Source organism: Crocodylus siamensis, chromosome 12 (assembly GCF_052110815.1).
Source record: "Crocodylus siamensis isolate JL-2025a chromosome 12, ASM5211081v1, whole genome shotgun sequence".
NCBI lineage: Eukaryota > Metazoa > Chordata > Crocodylia > Crocodylidae > Crocodylus > Crocodylus siamensis.
Window position 1 is genome coordinate 12,320,491 of NC_143406.1, and position 27,363 is coordinate 12,347,853.

Genomic DNA, 27,363 nt, shown 5'->3' on the forward strand with positions numbered 1-27,363 from the left:
TTGTTTGGTGTTTGACTTGTGTCTCCTTTTCAAAAGAAGTGATGTCTAAATGAAACAAAAACAGTTGCTGAGCATGGATCAGGACTAAGTCTATTAGTTTGTCTGCTCCCTATGCACAGATGCATGAGGACAGGAAGCTATGAATTTTCTTGAAAAGGTCACAAAACTAGCGGAGTGAAGCTGTGCTTTCCGAATGGAATTGGAAAATGGCGCGCTGAGGAACTTCTATTTTGATTGCACGTTGAGGCTTCTTTTCATCGAAGAATTTATTAATTGGTTTGGAGCTGTTACTTTTACTGAGGGATGCAGTGACCTCTGCTGTTCCAAGTGTGCCTGGAAATTGATTACATAATGATATATTATGTAGCAAATTGGTCTTTTTATTAGATATAAAGTATGGAGAAAAGGCCTAAAATTATAAAAGAAAATATGTGAAAGCGTAGCACACACTTACACAGCAGAAGGAGCTGCCACCGAACGTGCAAGGCTTACCACGTCTCGGGGGGGGGAGGGGTTCCACAGACGCCTCCTGTTGCCACTGCGATTCCGTGGGCCAAAATCTGTGGCCCAAGAGGTGACGACACAAATAACACCCTGTTGTCTATCACGGGACACGCTGAAGTGCTTCAGAAACTGGGCAGCACTTAGCTCCCGACTCCAAGAGTGCCCTCCAGACAGGAAACTGAAGTGATGTGCCCACAGCAAAGCCATGCAGAGCTGAAAACAGAAGCCAGGAGTCCCCAGACACTAGGACTGCCCCCTGCTTCAGCTCCTTGCCCCCCCCAAACCCTCCCAGAGCTGCGACCACAGAGCTACACCCAGGGCCCAGCAGGCCCACAGCCCTGAGGCCATCCAGCCCCGGTTACTAAGTAGATCAGCTAGGTTCCCCATCCCCTTTTCCTATTGGCTGCAGGTGTTCGCTTGCCTCCTTCTTTTTTTTCATTGGTTGCGTGGCCCCTGCCGGCCAGGTAACGGATGCGAGCTTTTGATTGGTCAGACGCGGGGGGGGATCCCTCATGGGATTGGCTCCAGGTGGGCCGGCGCTTGCTATTGGCCGGCAGGTAGCGTGGGAGGCGCTCTATTGGCTGTTGTGGGCGCTAACCTGCTGGCTCCGCCATGTTTGGAGTGGTGGCGCCGGTGCTGCCGCAGCCGCGGGGCGGGGGGCGCTGAGTCGGGCTGAGCTGAGGTGGGCGCGGGGCTGCGCGGGGCAGGCGGGGCTCGGCCGCCGCCGTCTCAGCCGGCCGGGCCGGGCCGGGGGAGCGGGGCTGCCCCCATCACGGTACTTCGGGCAACTTCCAGCGCGGGGTGGGGCGCGGGGCGGGATTGCCCGGGAAGGGCCGGGACCCACCTCGGCAGGAGCCGCCGCAGCAGGTAGGCGGGCGGGGGCGCTCCCAGACCTTCCCAGTCGGGAGCCAGAACAGCTGCAGCCCCTTCCCGGATACGGGTTCTCCCACCCCCCCGAAAAACAAATACCCGCGGGGGTGCCCCGAAGGCTTCCGTAGGCAGAAGGGACAGTGGCCAGAATAAACCACGTGGCCCAGACTCCGGTGGGAAACAGCAGCCCCCTGTGAGACTCTTCAAATACACCCCTGTAACTATCACAGTTCAAGTGGGTACCAGCCAGCTGGGGGCAACAGGGTCTTCCCCAGTCTGTGTGAGGCTGGTTCTGCTGGGGGTGTGAGCGTGAGCGCGTGTGTTTGGGGGTGGGGGGGGTTGGATGAGATGTGAGCTCCCGAGATCCCTCCCACGCTCTGTGTCTGCGATTCTGGGAAGTTCCAAGCTTCGCTTCCATCCCCGAGCTTGCCCTGCGTGCCTCGGATTTACCTCCCTTCCTCCCTCGTGGCAAGTGTAACTAGCCTTGGTTTCCGATACAGCAGTGTTTATCGTGTGTGCAAGGTGCTTTGGACGTGAAAAAGTGAAATGCTGTTGTGTGACTAAGCAAAGAAAATCTAGAAAAGAGACTTGTAAATAAGGGGATCTGATCCTTGCCATTAGTCTTTTTAAGACAAGATTGTCTTTGCAGTGTGTTTTATTCGGGATTAAAGGGCTGGAAGTTTAATTCGGAAATGGTTAAAAAAACCCCCAAAAATGCCCTTGTCAGATATGGCATTGTTTTGTCTATGCAGGTGCTGGATGAATGTTTTAATTGGTGGAAACAGGAATCTTTTGAGGCTTGATCTTCTGTAAACCAGAATAATTGTGTAAAATAAAATTTAACTAGCCTGATTAAGTTTTACTACTAGTAGCTTATTCCATAGTCATTCCTCTGTGGGACAAAGGGCCCTATGGATGCAAATAGTCCAACTGCTTCAGATGTATTCTTTAAAGCAGTGGGTCCCAGGTGTGTGTTTTGTTTTGTTTTGTTTTTGCTGCGACCTTAAATTCAGGTTGTGACCCCCCACTCTCGCCACCAACTCACGTGTGCCCAGTGGTGCCAGTAGAGCCCAGGCTGTGCCAGGATTGTGGGGGGCAGTGACGGTGAGAGCCGTGCGGACCATGCGACGAGAGCGCCCTGCAGGCAGGAGGGGCGAAGCAAGGCATGGACCCCCGCCATGACCCTGGTTTACGTCATGCCTCGAGATTGGGAGCCACTGGTTTAAAGTGACTGGGGTTTCCAGGATTTGGCTCTGAACATGTAAATTTGTTGTATTTTAACAATTCTCTGTGTGTGTATATGTGCATTTATATGCTGCTTTTCTTTTCTGTGTGCAGATGGACAGGCTATCAGCTGGAAATTTTACGGGCTCATTAGAATTCAGCACAAAATCGGTCGTCTTTTTTGAATGATTTGGAAGATTCTTCCAAACACCGGCAAAATATTTTTATTTAAACTACATATCAGTATCATGCCTAGCAGAATGGGATCAAAAATGAATCTGAACAGAGATTTCATCAGAGTAAAAACGCATTATAATGGGTAAGTTGAACAGTTTTTCAGCACTACATCACATGTAGTTTCAGTTTGCACTAACAGAATGGACCGTAGTGTTACTTGGTTATAGTTATGGAAATCTGTGGTACTACAGATACTAACAAATCATTCCAGGTCAAAGTTTGTAGACTTTCTTGAGTGTTAAAATAAACTTAAATCAGTTGCTACTTTATTGTTTATGGTGGAGTTTTACTTCCATTTAGGCATCTAAATGGCAGTTTTCCAGCTACGTAAATAATGTTTTTCACGTGCAGTTCATAATTGTGTTTTCTTTTGCAGTGAATGTGTGTAGTTCTAGACTGAGAGTTGCAGTATGTTATACTAGCCACATGTAACATACTTTCATAAGTCCTGGAAAAAGCACAGGGGGCTTTCCCATGTTTTAGCACTCATAGCTAAGTGGTGGGGGCATGTACTCAAGAAGCTAGAGACTTGTGTTCTAGACCCCATTTGCCCAGGGAAGGTTTGATCCTCCACCTTTCTTATGGTCTGTTATACTGCTGTAACCACTGTGCAAGAGACTAGGCTCTTTAGTGTTCCTTTGAAAGCTGAGCCACTGCCCTTTGCTTTTAATAGTCATGAAGTAAAATGGATGGAGAGCGGTTTTATATAGTGGGGCGGTTTCTGCCCCATTGGGAGCAAGGTGCTTCCTTCCTTGTGTCAGTAATCAGAAGGCTGAAATGCACACAAGTTTGCTTTCTTCCTCCTGGACCCCCCATAAATCCCTGTTGGCTGCCCAAAGGGCTAGTTTTAGAGGTATACTAGAAAAGGCACTCAGTAATATATGCCCTTAATTGTCCAAGCACTGTTCTGGGAAGTTGGAGAGATGCAGCTTCAAATCCTGGAGCTGAAACACAAAAGGGCCACCCTCTTCTTCCTTGCTTTTTCTGGGATTTATGCTCATGTATGCATGTATATAGTTGCATGTGTACCCAGAAATCATGTAGTCTACTATGCATGTTCATTCTGCTTGTGTATGTATACTGCAAGGAAAATAAAATTGAAAAATGTGTATAAGTGGCAAAACTGTTACTTGTATGACTGGAAAACTCATTTAGATGCACCAAGGGAAGTGAAATGCTGTCCCTGGTCTCTGAAAACTAGTGAGAGAAGTTTCTGGTTTGTTCTTTTTGACTTGCTGCTGCTTGGTTTTGTTTCAAAACTGATTCGGAATGGTGTGTGTTTAGAAACAGATGTACTATATCTAGGTGTATTTGCTGATCCAGTTCAACCCTTTATGAGATAATGTAGTCTGTTGAACTTGGCTACATCTTTGGGACAGATTGTCTCAGTGTTTGCACAACGCGCACAAAAGGGCAACAATTCTAAGCAGTGCTTTGGGTGCATCCTAGCTGTGGTTATATATGCATACTTTGAGGTGTTATTTTTGTAGTTAAATTTGTAAACCAGGCAATCAGCAGATTGACACGGATATTCTTATTTAAGTTTTGGGGAAAAACTAGTATGGAATGTCTTTCAGGATTGCTTAGGCTTTTGAGGGAAATGAGAGAGTCTGAATTCTAACACCAATTGTCAGTAATTTGGGAAAAATCCAAGTACAGATCTGGTAGAGTGGACCAGTGTGACAAAATATTCTGTCAGATAACTTACTTGTTCATATATTCAGGTCATACTGACCCCAAGATTTGGGATTAGGAATGAATTTTCTCTGAGCTCAGTGTCAGGGTTTTTTGTGCTCATTTTTGCATTATGTAGCATGGTGCAGGAGGACAGGCCCTACAAGGAGGGGCTACAGGACCTGAACCTGTTCAGCCTTCACAAGAGAAGGCTGAGGGGGGATCTAGTGGCCTGTTACTAACTAGTCAGAGGGGACCAGCAGGCATTGGGAGTGTTCCCCCGAGCACTACCAGGAGTGACTAGAAATAACGGTCACAAGCTGGTAGAGGGTAGATTCAGATTAGACATCAGGAGGCGTTACTTCACTGTCAGGACAGTTAGGATCTTGAACCAACTTCCAAGCAAAGTGGTGCTGGCTCCTATCCTGGACGTCTTTAAGAGGCGGCTAGATGAACACCTTGCTGGGGTTGTTTGACCCCAGTACTTTTTTCCTGCCATGGCAGGAGGTCAGACTTGATGATCTGCTTGGGTCCCTTCCGACCCGACCAACTACGAAACGATATAGTTTGAGGCAAGATCATTTGGCTGTATTTCATCTAATTGGTTCACTGCAATCACAGAAACCCATGCGTGTCTCTTCAGTTCACTAGCTGTAGCACACACTTTAATTTTTTGAGAACTGAATTATTTGGCTTAACTGAAGTCTCTCCTCTTGAGAGAATGCTTGGGTGAATGTCATGGCTATGCTATATAGTAGGTTAGACTAAGCGTAAGAAGAAGTGTTTCTACAAGTGTCAGCAACAAGGGGAAGATCAGGGAAAGTATTGGTCCTTTACTAAATAGGGGAGGCAACCTAGTGGCGCGATGTGGAAAAGGCTGAAGTTGGCTCCAAGACTATTGTACCTGGCAGCACAGTTTGTGGGGAGGTGAGCAGTCAAGAGGGGAAAAAAGACAGGTTGGGGACTGTTTAGAAAAGTTAGAAGCGTACAAGCCCATGGGGCTGGACAGGATGTATGCAAGGGTGCTAAAGGAATTGGCCAGTGAGATTGCAGAGCCACTGGCTGTCACTTTTTGAAAACTCATGGCGATCAGAAGAGGTCCTGGACAATTGTAAAAGGCAAATATCCTGGCCATCTTTAAGAAAGGGAAGGAGGATCTGGGGAACTATTGACCAGTCAGCCTCATTTCAGTCCCTGGAAAAATCATGGAGCAGGTCCTCAAGGAGTCCATTTTGAAGCACTTGGAGAAGAAGGTGATTTAGGAACAGTCGGCATGGATTCACCAAGGGCAAGTCATGCCTGAGCAACCTGATTACTTTCTATGACAGGATGACTTCTAGATGTGGAAATAGCAGTGGATATGATATACTCTGACTTTAGCAAGGCTTTTGATACAATATCCCACAGTATTCTTGCAAGCAACCTAAGGAAATATGGGTTGGTTGGATGAATGATCTGCAAGATGAGTAGAAAAACAGCTAGATCATCAGGCTCAGAGGATAGTAGTCAATAGCTTGATGTCTAGCTGGTAGCTTGTCTTGAGTAGAGTGCCCAAGCGGTTGGTCTTGGGGCTGGTTTTATTCAATATCTTCACTGATGATCTGGAAGATGGGATGGAGTACACCCTTAACAAGTATGCAGGTGACACCAGCTTGTGGGGGAGTAGTTGATAAACTGAGGGTGGAGCTAGGATTCAGAGTCTTCAATAAGTTGGAGGATTGAACCAAAAGAAATCTCATGAGATTCAAATAGGAGACGTGGAAAGTCCTGCACTTGGAATAGAACAGTTTCATGCATGGGTACAGGTTGGCTAAGCAGCAGATTTTCAGAAAAGGACCTGGGGTTACAGTGAACAGTAAGCTGAATAAGAGCCAACAGTGTGCCCTTGTTGCCAAGAAGGCTAATGGCCTACTGGGCTGTATTAGTAGAAGCACTGCCAGCAGATTGTGGGAAGTGATTATCCCCCTCTATTCAGCACTGGTGAGGCCACATCTGGAGTCCTGTGTCCAGTTTTGGGCCCCCCCACTACAGAAAGGATGTGGACAAATTGGTGGGATTCTAGTGGAGGGCAGTGAAAATGGTCAAGGGGCTGAAGCACATGCCTTCTGAGGAGAGGCTGAGTGAACTGGGCTTACTTTGTTTGGAGGAGGGAAGACTGAGTGGGGATTTAATAGCAGCCCTCAACTATCTGAAGGGGGTTCCAAAAAGGATGTAGCTAGACTGTTCTTAGTTGTGGCAGATGACAGAATAAGGAGCAATGGTCTCAGGTTGCAGCAAGGGATGTTTAGGTTCGATACAGGCTTTCCTTGCTTTATACTGTACATGTGTTCCTGGAAAACAGTGCGTAACTTAAATTCTCATAAAGGGAACCCACTTCACAATGTAACAAATAGGGACACATTCTAAAACCTCAACTGTACTGACCTCCAGGCCCGTTTCTACTGCTTTTACAAGACAATTTTTGTACTTGCCAGCAGCAGACATGACAGTACCCTGGGCTTGATTGTATTAATGGGGATGGCAACTATAGAAACGTGTTGCAGATGATGAGCGAGGAGCACGGATCCACACAGAAGACTGTTTTGGTGCGGTCACACCCACAATGCACCACACAAAGCAGCTGACTGAGCTTCTCCCACACTGATTGCATAAGAATTAATTTACCTTGTGTAGAATTAGTTTTGGTATGAAAAAGTGTCATTGCATAAGAATGAATTCACACATACAGAACCTGCATAAAGTGGGGGAAAGCCGTATTGGGAAAAGCTTTCTCTTTAAGATCCAGCTAGGATGATATACTTGAGGATGGTCCTGCTTTGAGCAGGAGGTTGGATTAGATAAACGCCTGAAGTCCCTTCCAACCCTAATTTTCTGTGATACGATTCTAAGTGACATAAAGGTCCCCTCTGGAATTTTTGTGAAACGGTTCTTCTGTAGCTTGTGGGAAATACTAAAACATTGCATAGTCGTTAACATATTTTTGTTAGTTCCAGAAAAAAATATAAATATTGAGTTTAACAGTAATTGACAATGAGAGGTGCACCGATACATGGGTCCATATCGTATTGGCACTGATGAAGGGAAAATTGACGTTATCAGCAGTTGGCTTTTTTGCTTGATGTGGCCGATTTAATGTTGCTGATAAATGCCATGCACATGTGTCCAGCTATAGCATGCATGCAGCCAGGAATGCAGTTCAGGAGCTTGATGAGCAGTATCTGCTAGTTAAATCTGTTGGGACCAGGGAAGGGATGTGGGGGTGCAGATTGAGACCCCACAGTGAGGGAGGGAGTGGAACTTGGGCAGGCACTGCCCAGCCTAGTTGGAGTGCAGGACAGAACCACAGCTCATCCAGGGGGTACAGGAAGTGGGAGATGGCTCCCGCTGCTCCATGTACCCCTGGGGCAGGCATGGGGGGGCACATGCCCCCCGGATCTGTGCACAGGGCAAAGGTGGGCTCCACGCTGTGGACTGGAGCCAGGGATAGGGCTAGGCTCTTCCTGGGTGGGGGTGGGCTGGGGCTGTGCTTGGGGCAGATGGCGATAGTGCTGGGAGAGGGGGCTGTGGTGGGGAGGGGGGAAGGCTACACTAGAGGTTCCTAACCACCAGACCATGGCCTGGTACTGAGCTGCAAAGGGTTGGCTGCCGTGTCGTGGCATGATCCCCCCACTCAGACCCCCATCTGTCTGCCTGGGTGAGAGGCTTCTGCTGCCAGCAGTGACATGCAGGGTTAAAGCTGGGGGGCTGGGCAGCCCTGGGAGGGAGGCAGCTGGCTCCATGTGCCCTGTCCTGCACCCATGTTAGCCCACAGGTTGTGAACCACTGGGCTGCAGCTATCCCAAAACTTGCCATAAGCCCCCTCTTCCCCCTTCCCCCCCCCCCCCCAAGTCCCCAACAGACTTACCATCCAGATGCTGCTCTCCAAGCTGCTGGGCTTGCCTATTGGCAATTGGATTGGTATCAACCAATATGGCTTGGTAATAATCCAGCCATCAGTATTGACCCCAAAAATCTTTATTGATGCACTCCTACTTAGGTGAATTTTTAAATTATAGAGCAACAATAAGTATAAAAGTAGGAGTGCACCAATTCGAGGTTTTCTTGGCCACTACCGATAGCTGATGATTAACCAAATGTATCAGCCGATGCTGATCTGTTATTTAGTAGTAGTGCACAGCCTTTTAAAGTACTGACAAAAATCTAAAACAAACAAACAAAAAGGCTTATAACACGCACACGGTTGCCTCCTGACTGCTTTGGCCCTCAATGAGGAAGATGGTGACCACCTTTATTCCCATGCACATCTCCTCTGCGCCCATGGCTCCTGCCCTGCTACTTTTGTAGCCCGTACTGCCATCCTGGGTGGATGGGGTGGACCCTTGCACTGACACCGATGTTAATAGTTATCCAGATCATCCTTTAAATTAAAGTTAAATTACAGGCAGTAAAAGAAGTGGGTAGATCAAGCACTTGCTTCACCTCATTTTCATGCCGATGTTCTTAATAGAGTTAAGTTTAATATTAAATAAAAAGATAAATTTAATTTAACTTTAATTTTAAAGGATGATCTGGGTAAGTATAGGCCAGTTAGCCTCACCTCTATCCTTGGCAAACCTTTGAAAAAATTATTAAGGATCACATTTGTGGGAGTCCAGTAGGGAAAAATAAAGTTGAAGGGCAACCAGCATGGCTTCATAGTGGGTAGATCCTGGCTGACTTACCTTGTTTCTTTTTACAACAAGGTCACAAAATACATAGATGCAGGAGTTGAGGTGGATGTCATCTACTTGGACTTCAAGAAAACCTTTGATATAGTGTCGCATCCCATTCTTATAAATAAATTAAGCGGCTGTGACGTACATTATTACACGGTCAGGTGGGTGTAGAATTGGTTTATGCGATGCACCTAGACAGTGGTGGTGGGCATTCATTTTCAACCTGGAAAAATGTGGGCAGTGGAGTTCCCCAAGTTTCGGTCCTTGGACCAGTGCTGTTCAATATCTTAATCAGTGACTTGGATGTGGGCGTAGAAAGTGCTCCGTCCAAATTCACGGACGACACCAAATTATGGGGCAAAGTGAACACTTAAGGGCAGGGAGCAAATTCATGCAGATTTGGACAGATTGGGAAAGTGGGCAAAACAAAATAGAATGCAGCTTAACAAAAGTAAGTGCAAAGTGCAGCATCTAGGGAGGAGTTGTCGCCAACACACCTACAGACTGGTAGGTGACTTTCTAAGCAGCCAGCAGCAGAAAGGGATCTCAGAGTCACAGTTGACTCCAACATGAACGTGAGTCTTCAGTGTAACAAAGTGATAAGTAAAGCCAACCACACTTTCATGCATTAGAAGGTGCATCATGAACAGCTCTCAGGATGTGATACTTTCCCTCTATGCGGCATTGGTAAGGCTGCAGCTGGAGTACTGTGTCCAGTTCTGGGCATGTCACTTCAAGAGGGATGTAGATAACCTTGAGTGGGTCCAGAGGAGAGCTACTAGTATGGTTAAGGGTCTGCAGGTAAGATCCTACAAGAAGAGATTGAGGGACTTGAATCTCTTCAGCTCCAGCAAAACAAGGCTGAGAGGGGATCTTGTGGCTGTCTACAAACTCATTAGGGTGTGGGGGGCGCAGCAAGGAATAGGAGATGCTCTGTTTACCAGGGCGCCCCTTAGGGTTACTAGGAGCAATGGCCACAAACTGACGGAGAACAGATTTAGATTAGATATTAGGAAACATTTCTTTATGGTGAGGGTTGCCAAAATCTGGAATGGGCTTCTAAGGGAGGTGGTGCTTTCCCCTTACCTTGGAGGTCTTTAAGAGGAGACTAGACAAGTATCTAGTCGGGGTCATCTAACCCCAGCGCTCTTTCCTGCCCAGGGCAGGCGGTTGGACTCGATCTAACTTCAAGAAGGGGAAGAAGGAGGACCTGGGTAATTATAGGTCAGTTAGCCTCACCTCTGTTCTCAGCAAGACCTTAGAAAAAATCATAAAGGATCACATTTGCAGGGGGCCAGCGGGTAACACAACACAATGGTAAGGGGCAACCAGCATGGGTTTATAGCAGGCAGATCCTGCCTGACTAACTTGGTCTCTTTTTATGACCAGGTCACAAAGTGCTTAGATGCAGGGGAGGAAGTAGATATTATTTACCTGGATTTTAAAAAGGCTTTTGACACACTGTCACACCCAGTTCTTATGAGCAAACTGAGTAGCTGTGAGGTGGATTTTTTCACAGTAAGGTGGGTGAAAAACTAGTTTATGGGACACGCTCAGAGAGTGATGGTGGCTAGATTGGTTTCTCCCTGGAGGGATGTGGGCAGTGGTGTCCCCCAAGGCTCTGTCCTTGATCAGTACTGTTTAATATTTTCATCAGTGATTTGGATGAAGATGTTGAAAGCACCTTGTCCAAATTTGCAGATGACGCTAAACTATGGGGCATAGTAAACACACTGGAGGGCGGAGGGTGAATTCAGGCAGATTTGGACAGACTGGGGAAATGGGCAGATCAGAACTGGATGCAATTCAACAAGGATAAATGCAAGTTGTTGCACCTGGGGAGAGAATCTCCAACACACCTATAGACTGGGGGGTACCATTCTGAGTACCACAACAGTGGAAAGAAATCTCGGAGTCCTGGCTGATGCAAAAATGAACATGAGTTACCAGTATGACGAGGTAATAAGAAAGGTTAACCACACTCTTTCTTGCATCAGCAGGAGTATCATGAGCAGGTCTAGGGAAGTGATAATTCCGCTCTATGTGGCATTGGTGAGGCCACAGCTGGAGTACTGCATCCAGTTTTGGGTGCGGCACTTCAAGAGGGATGTGGATATCCTTGAGAAGGTTCAGAGGAGGGCTACTCGTATGGTTGAGGGCCTGCAGGTAAGACCCTATGAAGACAGACTGAGGGATCTGACTCTCTTCAGCCTCTACAAGAGAAGGCTGAGAAGTGATCTCGTGACTGCTTACAGACTCGTTGTGGGGGGCAGCAGGGAGTAGGGGACACTGTTTACCAGGACACTCCATGGAGTTACCAGAAATAATGGCCAGAAACTGAAGGAGAACAGATTTAGATTGGACATAAGGAAGAAATTGTTTATGGTAAGGGTTGCCAAAATATGGAATGGGCTTCTGAGGGAGGTGGTGCTTTCCCGTACCCTGGAGATTTTCAGGTGATTAGACAGGCCTCTATCTGGCTGGGGTTACATAACCCCAGCGCTCTTTCCTGCCTGGAGCAGGGGGTCGGATCCGATGATCTACCAGATTCCTTTCGACTCTAGAAATCTATGAAATCTACTGAGGTCCCTTCTAACCTTAAAAATCTATGAAATTTGCTATTGGGTATTTCTTGCATTAATGCTGTTAGAAGTTCTTTCCAAATTTCAACAGCATCTGCAGTACAGCGACAATCTTTCTGTAGTTTGTCCAAGGCTATGAAAATAGGTTTTAGTGCATTCAGTATATCTTGTACGTTTCTCTTTAGTCAGATGTTGACTATCTAGTTGTGATGTTGCTATCATTTTACTCACAGTTTTCTTCTAAGCTGACCATCAGACTGAGCCAATTCTTAACAAAGCAGTCGGTCACTGAATTCCATTGCATGTCTTGGAGGAGAATTAGCTTGGATCCCCCCAGCTGTTTTCAATGAAGCTCATGCAAACTGGTTTTTATGGAAGTATTGTGCAATTTCAACAGCATTTTTCTTTATTCATGGAGGATTTAAAGATGGGGATTTAAAGATGGGGTAGTGCTTATTTGGCACTCGGGGTAGTGCTCGTGTGTCAGTTTTGCTTCATTGTCTAAATTTCTTCTCATCTTTGCTACATTTGTGAGATTCTGTGACAAGGCTGCACATAAGACACTTGAATTTTTGCTTAGTTTATTATAGCTTTTACTGCTACTTCCTCTAAATATTCTGGAATATGGACATTTCCTGATGTATCAGTTTTTTTCTGAGAGAAAAACTCCAGTCTTCTGTTGTCATACAAGCACATATTACTGGATGGTTGTATATATTACACCATGCAATGAGACTTGGTGCTTTTCCCTTAAACTTCTTGTATTCTGTTACGCTGTACGAGAAGGAAATGGATCTAGAAACCTTCCAGCAGTATCTGTTCTTTGTGGACTGTAACGTGTTCGTAAAGATTGAACCATGTTTGTGACATGTTTGTTTTCAACAAAAAGAGAAGGAGAATTGGTTGCATAAATGAACGGTGCAGTCTTTTCATCTCTGTTTTGCTGGACTTTGCTGATCTTGATTATTACCTCATCCATAGCTTTGCTTAATTTAATGAAGAAGGTCTCTTTTTAGATACCGGGTCACTGTCTGAGATGCATTTAGTTGCAGTGGTACCAGTAGATGATTCTAAAATTGCAGACATTGCAGGTGAGAGATGTTCATAATTTCTTATCTAAACTGGACCCTGAACAAAATTGTTGAAGTCACTCTCACTGAATATTATTCAACGTATTACTTAAATAGAGAGAGACTGTAAATGAAAGATCCTTCCTACGGCAGGTGTCTTTTAATCCATGTTTAATTTTTTTCCAAACCTAGTTCTTTAGGTAAAATGTTCAAAATCATAAAGGTTATCTTTTTCTATTTAAACCCTTTTCTTTTTCAATATAAAACAGCTTGAAAAACACCCTTTTTAATCTTTTATTCTGAACAGGGTATTTTTGCTTTGGGCTTGTATATTTGCTTACAGTGAGCAGGGTCCAGTTTAGACTTAAGAAATTATGAACATCCATCATCTGCAATGTCATGACAGTGTCTACTGGAGTCAGAGGTCAGGTTCTGACCCTTGTAATGACTTTGCTGATCCTCTGCATCTGGTAGTGTAGGCCCTGCATTCCTTCCAGGGTCAAGTCCTTAATACAGAGGTCGGCAACCCCCGGCAAGCATGGCGTGTGAGGCCATTTTGGTCGACATGTCAGTGCCAGCCCCAGCTCTGGGTAGCTGCTGCCAGCCACGGAGCCCAGGCTGCTCCTAGCAAACAGCTGGGAGGCTGCAAGCCCTACTTCAAGCAGCCCAGGCTCCTGCTTGGCAGCAGCTACCCAGAACTGGGGCTGGCTGCAGCCAGGAGGCTGCAAACAGCTGCTCTGGGCTCTGGCATCAGCTCCATCCCGGTGGGTGCATGTGTGCCTTGGAGTGGACAGTGAGGCAAGGGACTGAGGTAGTGCAGCCCTGTCCCCTCCCCCACTGCCAGTACAGAAATGATGATGACTCTAGAACCCAGTGCAGCTGTTTGTAGCCAGCCTGGGCTCTGGGCAGCTGCAACAGGCAGTGGGCAGGCTGCAAACAGCTGCGCTGGCCTCCACCTCCCCAGCATCAGCTCCGTGCTGGCGGTGACTGCACACACAGCGGGGATAGGGTCTGAGGCAGCACCGTCTTCCTGCTCTCTGCTCTGAGATGCGCGCACGATCGCCACCAGTGTGGAGCTGATGCCAGGCTGACTACAAAGAGCTGTGGTGGGCTCTGGAGTGCAGTCATCAGGTCTGTGCTGGCGGCAGGGAAGAGGATGGGGTTGCGCTGCCTTGGGCTCCTCCCCACATGATTCACTTGGAGGCGCGTGTGCACCTGCTGGTACAGAGCTGATGCCAGAGCAGCTGTTTGCAGCCTCCTGGCTGCAGCCAGCCCTGCCTCTGGGTAACTGCTGCCAGCCATGAAGTTTAGGCTGTTTGCAGCAGGGCTTGCACCTGAGCCTGCCTGACTCCCACCCACCCTGAGCCCAGCACTGGCTCAGCACCCTCTCCCCCCCCGATGAGGCTGGCACTGCCCCTTGCCAGGACGACTGCACCTTTGCAGGCTTAGCTGCGCAGGGTGGGTGGTTGGCCTGATGGGCAGGCTCTGGGCCTGGGCCTCGGCCGGCTGTGCTACAGCCCAGGGTCTGGCTCCCCAAGGAAGCACAGGGGCTCTGGCAGGCTCAGAGTGTCGTAGGGTCAGACTTTGTCCAGGGGCCCAGCAGCCCAGCTCCGTGCATTCGTGCATCTGGTTCTGTGTGTTTGTGTGTGCACATGTGTCTGGTTCTCTTTGCTTTCCTTTTTCTTTCTTTCTTTTTTTCTCCTTCCCTTTTTCTCTCTCCCTCTCTGTAAGCAAATATACAAGCCCTCTCTCTCTTTTTTTCTCTCTCTCGTTGCAACATGCTTAACAAAAAAGGAATATACAACAACAAAGGCAACATTTATGATTATTAAATATACTAATATGCAGTGCGTCCTGCAATTTACCTCCGTTTTTCTGGCATGCTGGCACTCCAGCACTTTCCAAGGTAGACATTGTGGTTTTTTCAGCACTCCTGCCAAAAAACATTGCCTACCCCTGCCTTAAGACATGAAATACTGTGCCATGTTTTTAAAGCTTGATTTCAAAAATAAGATATTTTCCTCTTCAATTACTCTTTAACTCCAGAGTTTTTAGTAGAGGCTCATTGACTTTTGACGTATTTTTATTTAAATAATATTTGTGAAAATAAATGGGGAAAACACTTTGTGATACTGTAAAAGCTCTGTTACCAGGGGATGCCGGTTAATGAAATGTGCACCCCCCAGCATCAGTGTGCCAGGGGACAGGGAGGGGAGGACCTGCACAGGCTGCTTTGCCTCACGCAGGCTGCTTTGCCATGGGCTGAAGAAGTGGCAAAGAAAAACTCTGCTTGCAGCGGCGAAACCTGGAAGTGGTACTTCCGGTTTTGCTTTTGCTGCATCCCGTGGATGCTGGTTAACAGTTTCCCAGCTGGTAAAGTGCTGGTTAACACAGCTTTTGCTATACATTATTATTGCTGTTTTATTATATTACTCTTGCTGGGTAACCTGTGAAATTTGATAATCAGCAGTGATTACCGTATTTTCGCGCATATAGCCCGCACCCGTGTATAACCTGTGGAAAATTGTGTTTTTATAAAATACTCTGTGTATTCCCTGTACCCTGAGACATGATTGCAAGCATGGGCTCTGCAGGGGAGGGGAGGGGAGGGATGAGGAGCTGTGAGCCCCGCTCCCTGCCACTGCTGCCAGCCGCACTCTGCTGGACACAGTTGCCAGAGCTGGAGCCCGCAGCTGGGGACAGACTTGTGGTTTCTGTAGGGGAGAGGAGGGATAAGGAGCTGCGGGCTCCAGCTCCGGCGGCCATGCCCAGCAGAGTGTGGCCGGTGGCGGCGGTGGGGAGCAGAGCTTGAAGCTCCTCATTCCTCCCCTGCAGAGTCCTGCTCCCTGCTGCTGGCCGCCAGAGCTGGAGGCGGGGACAGGGTGTGCTGTTCTAAAGACTCTGCATAGCCCGCACCCCCCCCCCCCATCAAGTTTGTAAAAAAGTGTATAGCCCACGGGTTATATGCGTGAAAATATGGTAGTCCTGGTTAGCATGGTGTGTTTATAACACTTAACCTCACATCATTATTTGAGAGACTTAATGAGTGCTTATAAACTGTCTGGAAATTCTTGGATGGAAGGCTTAGAGGAGAACAGTGCATAGTTTCAGATCGGTAGGGATTTTTATTCTAAACTTAAGTAAATATCAATATGGGCTTCCTATTAAAAGGGTACTTCAGTTTTGGCATGGCAGAATTGGTGAGCTGTTCTATATGTTCAAGGTGGGCAGAAATGCAGGCTGCTTTGAAACTCTGTCTTCAGATGTAAATATGCATACTGCGTGAAACTGTAGTCACTTACTCATTTACAAACTGCCTAGTTTGTGGAAGTTCCTGAGGGGATGTAGAAGTAAAACAGCATGAGAGCTACCTTGGTTCTAGAAAGGAACTTAACAGTGAACACGCACAGAAGTTAACATGAAGTATTTGAGACCAGTTGCTGGCAAAGACAGGATGGTCTGAAGAGGAGGCGGTAGTAATGTGTAAGGATTGCCTATTAAGAAATGAATCAAAACTTTTTTCAGTATTTAGTAAGTATGATAATATTTGCTGTATTGCTAGAATTCACGAGAAAGAATATGAATATCATGAATGTATTTAGGAGAAGCAACTGCAAAACTTTGTTCCTGCAACAATTCAGTAATTTTCATGAGTTAAGCAGATAGTATTTTGTAGGTGAAGGTGATATTTTCTTTTAATTTATTTATTTTTATCGTAGTACTAACGCTTTCTAATGATCATACGGAATTGTGTAGTGTTATTCTCAGTTGCAAAGGAGCAAAGTACCTGTCAGCTTACAAAGCAGGGGCCCCAGAATTAATGATTTTTGTTTTGGTTGCGTTTGATCAAACACAAAGGTCTGCATAAGCAACAGTTTATTCTTGGTGCTAAACATAGTATAATGAGTGCTTCAGTGTCTGCGTTGGATTCTTGCTGCTGTATAAACAGATGTGACAAACAGCACTAAAGCACTGATGTCAAACAGTAGAAGTAGTGTCAAGAATTATTTGCCAGCTACCTGAATAATTTAAAGTATTAGTTGATAGAACAGATGCACCTTTCTGAAATTATGATTAAACAAATAGGCTGTTTAGAACATTCATGCTTTTTACAGCTTCCTTGTCTTGTATTAGTCTGTTTCCAGGGAACCATGGAAGCTTTGGTATTTCTTGGGTGTGACGAGTTTCTAGCGTAGCATAAATAACTATGTAAAGGAGACTGAAGTACAGGGCAGATTTGTGCAGTATTTGTCACATGACTTCTTAAAATATTTTGCTTATCTGGATTACATATAACCTTTAGTATGTGGTCTGCACTGCCCCTGTGGTTCTCTGCATGGGCCTGAGTCTCACCTGCTGCTGCTCAGGGCAGCCTGTGCTGTACTGGCACCCACTGACCCCAGCTTTGGCCAGTGTGTACAGCTTCCCAGCAGGGCTGTTCCTGGTGCAGCTGCAGCAGTCTGTGTGCTGCTCGGCTTCTCTTCCTACTTCTCGTGCCGCCCCTGCTGCACCGCTCCGGGCAGGGGGGAAGCTGCAGCCAGGTGACCGTTGTCCTTGGCCCCATGCGGAGCACTGTGAGGTAGCCGTGGCTGGATCCAATCAGTTGGGAGGCCAGATCAGGTTTGCTGGCTGTATTTTGCCCACTGCTAGGCTAGGCCCTGATTTAGCTAACCTGGTTGTTGGCAATAAATGTGGGATCAAAAATGTGTATAAATAATTAGCATCTTGTTTTGGGGGGGGAATCCATACGCATTTTCATCAGAAATATGTGCCACTTGGGCAGGTTAACACAGTTGAAATGTGCTAGTCTTTGGTTCATTAATTTGTATTGAGGCAGGGTATTCCATATCCCACCTCCAGAAAATGTTCAGCATCTAATACTTGATTCTGCTGTAGTACATGCATCAAGTTTCCACTGAACTTTAGTGGGAATTCTGCGGCCTAAACCCAGGTAGCATTTTGCACTTAGCATGATTTACTTAACTGTAAAGTATCTTAAGATATAATGGGCCTGTTTACATTAGTTATGTTAGCAGTTTGTAGTCGTATTTAAACAGGAGGTATTAAGTAACCACTGAAGGTACAACTGTGGGAGAAATTCTGGATCCAAAATTTTCTTCAACTTTGATTGTTCAATATATTAGTATTAAGTAAAGTTAACAAATTAGATTAAATTTTATTCTGGATCCTTAATTTGTATCTTCTTTAGAATATCAATTTTGATGGGAAAACTGGAAAAAAAAATCAGCCAAATGTGTACCCTACATCCAGTGTTGTCTTCTAGTAGAAAAATGTCAGGATTCTTAATTATTCTGAGGTGTAACGTGGAAAATAAACGTGGATTTTTGTTAAGGACATCAGTCTCGCCATTGAGTTTTATTATGTTGTTGATTCTGCAACTTTATTCTACCAAAACTGCTCTCGGTGCTTGCAGTAACAGTTTAAAACTTTAATTTTACTTTAAATATTTCCTTTGTTGTCCTTGCATTTTTCTAGTAGTTTCTCTTCTTCACTAGCAGCTTGTAGTAGTTAATTCTTCTTATTTGCTTGTTTGCAGAGTTTAAGAAAATATTTTGGAGAGAAGACATGAAATAATATGCTTGTACTATCTCTCTTAGGAAGTCTAAGAATCTAATGTAGTTCTGAATAGTATGACTCCTTTCACCAATGAATTGATTGCTTTCTGACCCTCTCCTGACTGTGGAAACTAGCAATCTCAAAACCCATTTGCCTTGAGAACAATATTTCTAAATTATACCCCTGGTACTTCAATGTACAGTTTGAAGATATAGGTAGACTTCAACAAGTCCACCTGTCTGTACCCCCTAACAGCTAATTGACTTGTGCACTTGTGTATATAGAAAATGGGGAATAACAAACATTTGGGGGATTAGAAAAAGAAAACATTGAGTTTGAACAATGTAGGGAAAACCTTCAATTTAGGCCCATAAAACTTTAAACTGAACTTCAGAAAAATAATCTAAAGGTGCACAACTCAAACTGTTGATGACCACTTACAAGTTGCATTTTCTGATGGAGAAATGTCTAGGTACATGTGCACTGTAGCAGACTAATGCAATTGACAGGCCTTTGCTATTACCCTGGCGAGCCACATGTTGTGCACCCCTGCTGTAATACTTTCCTTTTACAGTGAGTTGAAATGATTTGATCTTGTGCAGACAGCAAGAATAACAAGTCCTTTAAAGCTTATTCTATTAAGAGCCATAGTATTTTTCTTGAGACAGTTTTGAAAATAGGCATTATTCTTGTTTATATGGACACAACTTTATCTACTTACTATCATTAGGTGGGGGAACGTATCCCCTGTAGAGGTCATTCAGACCAAAACTTTAGCAAGACTCTGAAAGGGTTTGGATATTTATGTGGATGATTAGAATATCTAGAATTCTTTAATTTTTAATAAACACTTCTAAAAGTTTTATGACTTGAGCCAATCTCTTTGAGTTCAGTATGTGAGCTAATGGGGAGGCAGATTATCCCAGATCTGTATGCTATAAGGCTGTTAATACCTACCTTTTCTGAAGTAACCTAGCATTAGCTGTTGTCACAGGCCGTGTACTAGACTAGAATGGCTATGGATCTGATCTAGTGTGGTAATTTGTACGTGGCTGTAAGTAAAAAATAAAATAATCTAAAATATTTAGAAAGCTATGCATGTTGTTCTATCCCCCTTTCTCCAACCATTGTATATCTTGTTGTGTGCAAAATCTTGGCTTCATTTATGATAACTTTACGTATAAAGCATAGCTTTACAGTTGGGATTTAAACCTGCTTGATCTTTTAGTTGCACAAGATGGAAATTAATGTCTCTGTTATGTTATTTAAGATGTTCTCAAATTATGAAGAGAGACTTTCCATGTTGAAAGATTATATAGCCCACATTTTTAAGACACTGGATCAGTTCTGTATGCAGATTAAAATCTCAAATCTTTTATTTCAATATCTGTTTAAAATTTTCTTTGTGCAGAAATATATAAAAAAAAAAAAATTCTACAACAATGTGTATTGGTACATGTGCACTTTTCTTGATAAGGGCTCCAGAATTTTAACCCTTTGACTAAACAGTTGCAATGAAACTCATGCTTGTTGTAATAGTTTTATTATTTCAACTTGAAAATCAATGTATGAAATAGGTTAGACAGCTTATGTTTTCCTAAAGTAATTTATGTACAGTGAAAACAGAAGTTCAATTAAATTAGGTTTATCTTGAGTTTCTTCTTGTTCTTACTTTTCTTGTTGACTTTAGTATAGTATGTGAATAATTTACTTCTGTAGTAGGGATGTAATAACTGAGAAATGCAGTTTTATAATTATCCACTAGAGGGTCTGGAAAACATGCTTCTCAAAGTCCTTCTTGCATCTTCCCCCCCCCCCTTTGTTGTGCTTATTTTCATGTAATTTTTTTCCCTCAAAGAAGTAGTTTTTAACATTTTTTATAAAACTCTCACAATTTATTTCAAATCCTCAAATGCCTGCACAGAACATCTGTAGTATTTTGACAAATAAGAGCCTTGTGAGAGATGATGTTGTTTTAATTGTAGAAGAAATTATGACTTCCACAGATTTTTATGTTTAAAAATTTAAATTATAGTACAGAAAATGCAGAATCAGAATAAGGTCATATATATAATTGAAATTTCTGAGAAATAATCCCTAATAAATTATCCATATAATTTCTTTAATCGTGTGGGGGTTGTGAGATGTTGGAAAAACTCTGAATAAATTCTGATATGCTTCAGTCTTTATTCCCTCTCCCTAAAGAAGAAATCCCTATGGCTACTAGGCCTGCGTGAAGCAGCTAGTATTCACTTCGGATTTGGATGATTCGGGGGACAGTGATTTAATATGGTGGGGGTTTTTTGAATCACTGTCCTGAATCAGATTCAGCTGAATCTATTCGGAGATTCGGCTGCTGCCAAATCCAGTGCAGACACTGAAATGCTCATTATACTGTGTTTAGCACCAAGAATAGATAAACTGTTGCTTTATACAGACATTTGTGTTTTTGTCTTGTCTTTGTTGATCAAAATCAATAATCAAACGAATCAGCCAGGCCCATCTCCACCAGCCCGGCAATGGCTGCCCTGCCTGCCCCAGCTCCTGGCACTTAAATAATTTTGATAAAGCCCTGACTGAGCGGGTGATGCTGAGTGGGGGGTGCGATCCCCGCTGCCCCGCCCACTGTGGCTCCAGCTCTTTAAGAAAAAAAATGTGAAAACCCTGGACTCGCTTCTGCCGGCGGTGGGCGATCTCCACTGCCCTGCGCCATGTGGGGGGTTCTGCACGAGCCCCCCCAGCGTCACTGCAGGAGCAGTGAGTCTTGGGGCTTTTCTTGGGTTTTTTTCTTAAAGGGCTGGAGTTGTGGTGGGTGGGGCAGCTGACCAGCTCTGAGCCAGGCTGCAACTCCCTGCTGCAGCTACTGGTGACTGCCTGTATCATCAAAGCTCTCCGAATCTTTTCCGAAGATGTGGAGAGCTTTGAATCGATTTAGACCTTTTAACTGGTCCCCTGATTTCAATTCTGATTTGGAAATTCGGCCACTGAGTCGGGGCAAATCTCCACCAGATCGAATCGCCACTCAAAGCTTCACATGGCCCTAATGACTACTTTTAGTAATTGTAAAGTAAAATATCATGTCTCTTTGAACGCTGACAGTTGTTGCTGTTTTTTAATAAACTGAATGCATTCAGTAAAAAATATTGAAAATGTGAGATCATTGATGTTAAAATAAAATATTGTTAAAATACTGTGAGATGAAAAGAGATACCTAATTAAGTATCTAACTCTTTTTTTTCTTCCCTGGAACTGACACTTGCTCGAGTAAGCCCATTGCTTTAAGCAAGCAATTGACTTCATTTTTATTCATAAAGACAAATGGAAGCGTGCCATAAAAGCAAATAGGATTGCTTTTATGAATAAATGCTGCTTGTTTGAAGGTGGTTTTGCAAGTTAAGGTCCATAAATGCAGGTATTGGAAGAAGTGGTACCCTATGACTTAATGAGACATTATGACATTTTGTAATTTTAATATGCTACTTCATCTTTTTCCAGGGACATCCTAATAACAAATTTGGATGCATCAATGAACTACAGTGAACTCTGTGATGAAGTGAGGGAGATGTGTAGTTTACAGCAGGAACAGCCAATTACCCTCAAGTGGATTGATGATGAAGGTATTAAAGACATTTAAGTTATTTTGTTTATCTTTACTTTTTCATATAATGCATGGTATGACCAGTGTAAACAAGATGGGAGGCATTGATAAAATTTGGATACCTTGCGTTTCAGATAATCAAGTAATTTTTTTCATTTTAATTCATAGATATCAAGGGACATAACCCTGTTTCACATAAGAGGGAGCTTTAGATAAATGAGTCTCAAATCATCAAGGTTGCACTGTACTTGAATTCATTTTAACCCTTTTAAATAATGAACTTTTTCAAAGCATAATTATCTGAAATTCTGTTAAACTAGATTGATCAGGAAGAGATTTGGTGGGAAGAAAAATGGCAAAATGATTCCTTTGCTTAACTGGCTGCTCTATTTTCTTATTTCTTTTTCAATGATGGGAGTATAGATGAAGCTACAAATGTAGGAGTCTAAAATGGTGGGTCTGAGATGTTTCTTAACACTATAAGGCAGGGGCTTGGCAACCTGTACAACTTGTGGGTGGGATTTGGTCCACAGCCCAGGACATCGGTGGCAAGTAAGTGGTGGGGCAAGCAGTATCTAGGTCAGCAGCATATTGACAGTAAAGGAAGCAGTGTCCAGGTCAGAGGTGCAGTGGGTAGGTTGTATGCAGTGGCCTGCCTTCAGAGTGAGCTGAACTAATTTAGTCAGCTGCTCATAAAGGTTTCCAACCCCTGCTGTACTTATTAATAGAAAGCTGACAAAGCCTTGTAGCAGAAAAGGGTTTAATTTTGGTTTTGTGCTGAGAAAAATTAAAGTCAGTTTTCCAGGATTATAAAAACTAAGAAAGGTTATTCAAGCCGTAGTACTGCACTTAAAAAATAGGTGTATTTTTGCATCTGTACAGACCCCTGACAGTGTCAGGCCTTAGAGCAGAGAGTGAAAGGAAACAGATCTTTGGGGAGGTCTAAATACTTCTGAAGAAAAGAGAGCGTATGTTGCTCTTGAGCTTGACAAAGGGTAAACTGGCATATTTAACTTTGTACAGAAACTGAAATAGTAACCAGTAGGGGTGCACCGACTTAAAGATTTTATTGGCTGATACTGATAGCTGACTTATTAACTAGCCGTATTGGCCGATACGGGTCTGAAAGCCAAGTTACAGTTACAGTTACAATTTACAATTTACTGGCAGTTTGGAGACCAGCATTCTGCTGGTAAGTCTGTGGTGTGGAGAAGGGTGGAGGGGCAAATCAAGGCCCCCACAGTGAGGGAGGGAGTAGGGCAGGCTCAGGTGCTGCCCAGCTGGGGCAGTCATTGCGATGTCAGGAGTGGGATGGAGCTGTGGGTGCCTTGTCCAGGGAATGCGGGGTGTGGGTGGCTCCCTGCTGCTGCATGCACCCCCAGGGGAGGCATGGGCGGCATGTATCCCCTGGATCTGTATGTGGGGCAAGGCTGGGCTGCCTGCTGCAGGCTCGGGGCCAGGGGCAGTGCCAGCCTCTTAGCGGCAGGGGGTGCTGGGCCAAGGCCGCGCTCAGGATGGGCCAAGATGCATGGGATGGGTGGCGGCGCCGCTGGGAGGGGTGGCTACAGGGGTCTGTGGGGAATTCTGGGGTAGCTGTAGCCTCCCCCAAGACCCTCCCTCAGTGCCACCCCTGCTCAGGGTACCCCATTCCACTGTGCTGCCTTTCCCTCAGGAGCCTCCTGCTGTGGGGCAGGCAGGGGATGTACAGCCAACGCAGGACTCCTGAGGGAAAGGCAGCAGGGTGGAGTACCCTGAGCAGTGGTGGTGCTGTGGGGACTTGGTGCTAATTTATAGCCACCCTTCCCAGTGCTGTTGTCACCACCACCCACCCACCCAGCCCCAGCCGGCTGGGAAGAACCTGGTGCTGCCAGCACCTGCCTTGCTCCACTCCCTCCCTCACAGAGAGGGCCTTGATTCCCCCACAGATGTGCCAGCTGGATGCTGCTCTCCCAGCTGCCTGGCTGCATTCCTGCCACGTGCATGCTTCAGCTGTGTGCGTGAATGTGGCATTTCTCAGTGACCTTATTGGCCCAAAAAAAGCCTATTTCTCATAATGTTAATTTTCCTGTTATCAGTGCCGATCCAGCATATATCAGTGGACCTCTAGTAACTAGTCCTATGATGTTGGAAAATATTTGTTTAAAAATGTCTTCAGGCATCTGGAAAATCTGTCTTTTGTCACAGGCTTCCTTTATCTGGAGGGGGGGAGAAGATGCTCCAGTAAACTTTCTCCATAGGGAAGTTGACTGAGTATTGTAAACATGAGGTGGTCCTCCCTCTGGCTAACAAAGCTGATCCACCACCAATGTATTTTAACTGTATATCTAGATTTTGAAGTCCCTAGAATAGATGACTTTGCTCATTTTTTTTTTTCAAGGCAGTTAATGAGGATTAACCAGTAACAATTCAGAATTTCCATGTCTTCTCCAGTGCTTTTATCTCTTCATGCCATGGTGGCTGCACTTAGTAATTCAGCATGAGTTGATTTTTCAAATTAATTTTTTCCTCTTGTGTGTTGCTGATAAAGTCAAACAGTTTAATTCAGTTCCAGAATAACCTAAAGGAAGGTATAAGACCAAGGAGAAGAGTGATAGAGGCTTGTGAGTGCAGCAGCAATTACTGATATTGCCCTTGGTTTTATCAGTGTTTATGTGGGTTGCATTTAACCATACTTCCCCATGTTGTTCTTTTAGAACATGATAGAAAAAATATTTTTGTTTCAAACCCTTACTTGCAAGTAGCTTGGGAGGGGAGAAGTGCTCAATTTTCCCATCACGTGACATTTTTAAAGTTACTGAAATTTTTTCCTGTTCTAAACTGGGAGAAAGAAAACAATGTCAAATTATTGGAAATCAAAAATTGGGAAACTTTTGAGTATTTTCTTTTTATTTCAACTTTTTAAAACCATTTTTACCTTGGGTTTGGAAACAAAAAATTGATTTCTAAGTTTTATTCCTGTCGACCTGTCACTAAGAATCTTTGAACAAGCCAGTTAACTTGTCAGCGTCTTAGTTTACCAGCTGGTCATAAAATTGGGCTGACTGTACTTCCTGACTAAACGTAAGGCATTTTGACATGTCTGATGCAGTTGTGTAAGTGACAAAATGCGTATGAACGTGGAGAAAATGGGGGTGGTCTGCTTTTGAGCTAAAACACAGCAAAGGGGTGAGTTCAAAGGCACACCATCACCATTTCCTCTGCACTGATGCGCATTTTACTGCTTATACAACTGCAAGAAACGCAGCATGGTGTGCGTTAGCTTGCATGCTGATGAACGCAACATCTCTGGTGCGTCATAGCATGAAAAAACGTGTATAAATGCCCAAAGTGTTTATGGTCCATTAAGAAAGTACTATAAGAGCCACAACTAAAAGGCATTACTGACTTTGAAGGCTTTGACATTCAATAGCCAGTAAACACAGTTTTTCCCCCTTTTTTAAGAAAAGTGTACGTTTTAATGGTAGAATCATGAAGGTCAATCTGTTCCCATGCTGTTCAAAATTCTTTAAATTCTCCTATGTATACAAGAAAAAATGATAGATTCTAGGCCCTATTTGACTTATTATCAAGGCTTTTGAGTCACACACATTATTTTGAAAATTTTACCCACAGTCGTGATTCTGCTTCAGAATGAGTATCTATTTAGTTTCAAGGTAATAAGACAGCTATACTATGGAAAAAACTTGATATTCTTACTTCTGTTATGAGCTTGTATTATTTTGTGTGGTGCATCTGACAGTGTTTGCAGTGATGCATACTTTCCTCATTCTATGGGTTATTCTACCTGGCAGTCACATGACAGTCACTGGTCTGGTTACAGCATTCACTGTATAATTGGTCTAGCTTTAGAGATTTACTGATATATTGGATTGGCACCAATGAATGGAAAATTTAACGTTATTGGCAATTGGCCTTTTTTTGACTGGTGTAGCCAATAATGTTCACTGATGAATATAAATTAATTATGCCTTCTGGCCACAGCCCCTGGATGCCTGGGTTCCCTCAGGAAACAGTGGGTTTCCCCTTGTAGGCAGGCAGCATTGTAGTCTGCAAGGGTTCCTGCTTGGAGCAGCTGGGAGTGAGACACGGGGCACCATGTGCATGTGTGCAGCTGCCCATATATATGTGCCTAGGAATGCAGCTGGGAAGTATTGAGAGCAGCTCCCTTCAGGTGAGTCTGTGGAGGGGAAGGGGTGTGTTGGGGGGTGCAGGTCAAGGGCCCCACAATGAGGGGTGGATGTGGGGTTGGGGGTGCTGCCCAGTCAGGGCGGTGCATGGGACCTGGGGTCAGGGTGGGGTGTGGAACACAGCCACATGTGGCTCATCCAGTGGGAAGGGTGGGGCAGTGACTACCTACCACTATACTCACTGCCTTGGGGGAAGCGGGGGGCATGTGTCCCCCCCAGATACGCGCATGGGATCAGTGAGGGCTGCTCATTGTAGGCTTAGTGTTCACCTTGCTGCCTTTTGCCCTGGGAGCCCCGTGCCTGCTGCACACCCTGTGCCCACCTGGCAGCAGTGGGGGTGGTGAGTTGTGCCTTCTGCTACTGGGCAGGCAGGGGATGCATGGCTGGCACGGGGCTCCTGGGGCAAAGGCAGCAGAATGGAGAGCCCCAAGCCCACAGTGGGCAGCCTGCTTGGCTCTGGTCCAGTTAAGCTTTAGTTCAATCGCCCTCGCTGCCGTTTTTAAGTGCCAGGATGCTTATCTCCTGAACGAGCCCCTTGCTGCTCTGTCCAGCTTCATGCCCTGGCCCTAGGTCCCATTCACTGCCTTGGCTGGACAGTGCCCCCAGCCCCTGCCCTACTCCCTCCCTCACTGTGGGGACTTTAATGTACTCCCACCTTTCTTCCTTCCCCCATGCCTCTTCCCTTCCACAGACTTACCAGGAGGGAGCTGCTCTCCATGCTGCCTGGCTGTATTCCTGTAAATCAGTTGGTTATTGGATTGGTATTGGCTGATATAGCTGGTTAATAATCAGCTATTGGTATCAGCCAAGAACATCTTTATTGGTGCACCTCTACATAGCACAGTACCTTTTAAAGACTCACCTTTTAAAAACATGTTCACTTGTGATGATGACTCATAATGTTTGAATGGGAAGTAAACAGGGTTCATTTTTTGTGAACAATATTTGTTTTTCTCAGTTCAACTGTTCTTTTAAAAAGAAAGTTCCCAAGAAGGGGATATCCAGAATTAACGTGGGAGCAGGGGGAATCTGTAGTAGCTTCTCTCTAGCACAGTGGCTCCCAAACTGACAGATTGCATACCACCAATTTAAAACAATAGTCTTAAGTACCACCAGCAAATTTTA

General features: G+C 44.8%; 1 protein-coding gene across 6 annotated transcripts in view; it reads left to right on the forward strand.

Annotated features, from left to right (window-relative positions):
• The first annotated feature begins 992 nt into the window (after positions 1-992).
• Positions 993-27,363, forward strand: part of PRKCZ (protein kinase C zeta) — a 205,876-nt gene continuing 179,505 nt past the window's right edge. For 2 of the 6 annotated variants that reach the window (XM_090024033.1, XM_090024034.1), the window contains exons 1-3: positions 993-1,186; positions 2,713-2,917; positions 21,949-22,070. In XM_090024033.1, the coding sequence (XP_089880159.1) occupies positions 2,784-2,917; positions 21,949-22,070 (256 nt within the window). In that variant the 5' untranslated portion in view covers positions 993-1,186; positions 2,713-2,783. The other 4 variants (XM_090024029.1, XM_090024030.1, XM_090024031.1 and 1 more) reach the window with 4 other exon arrangements.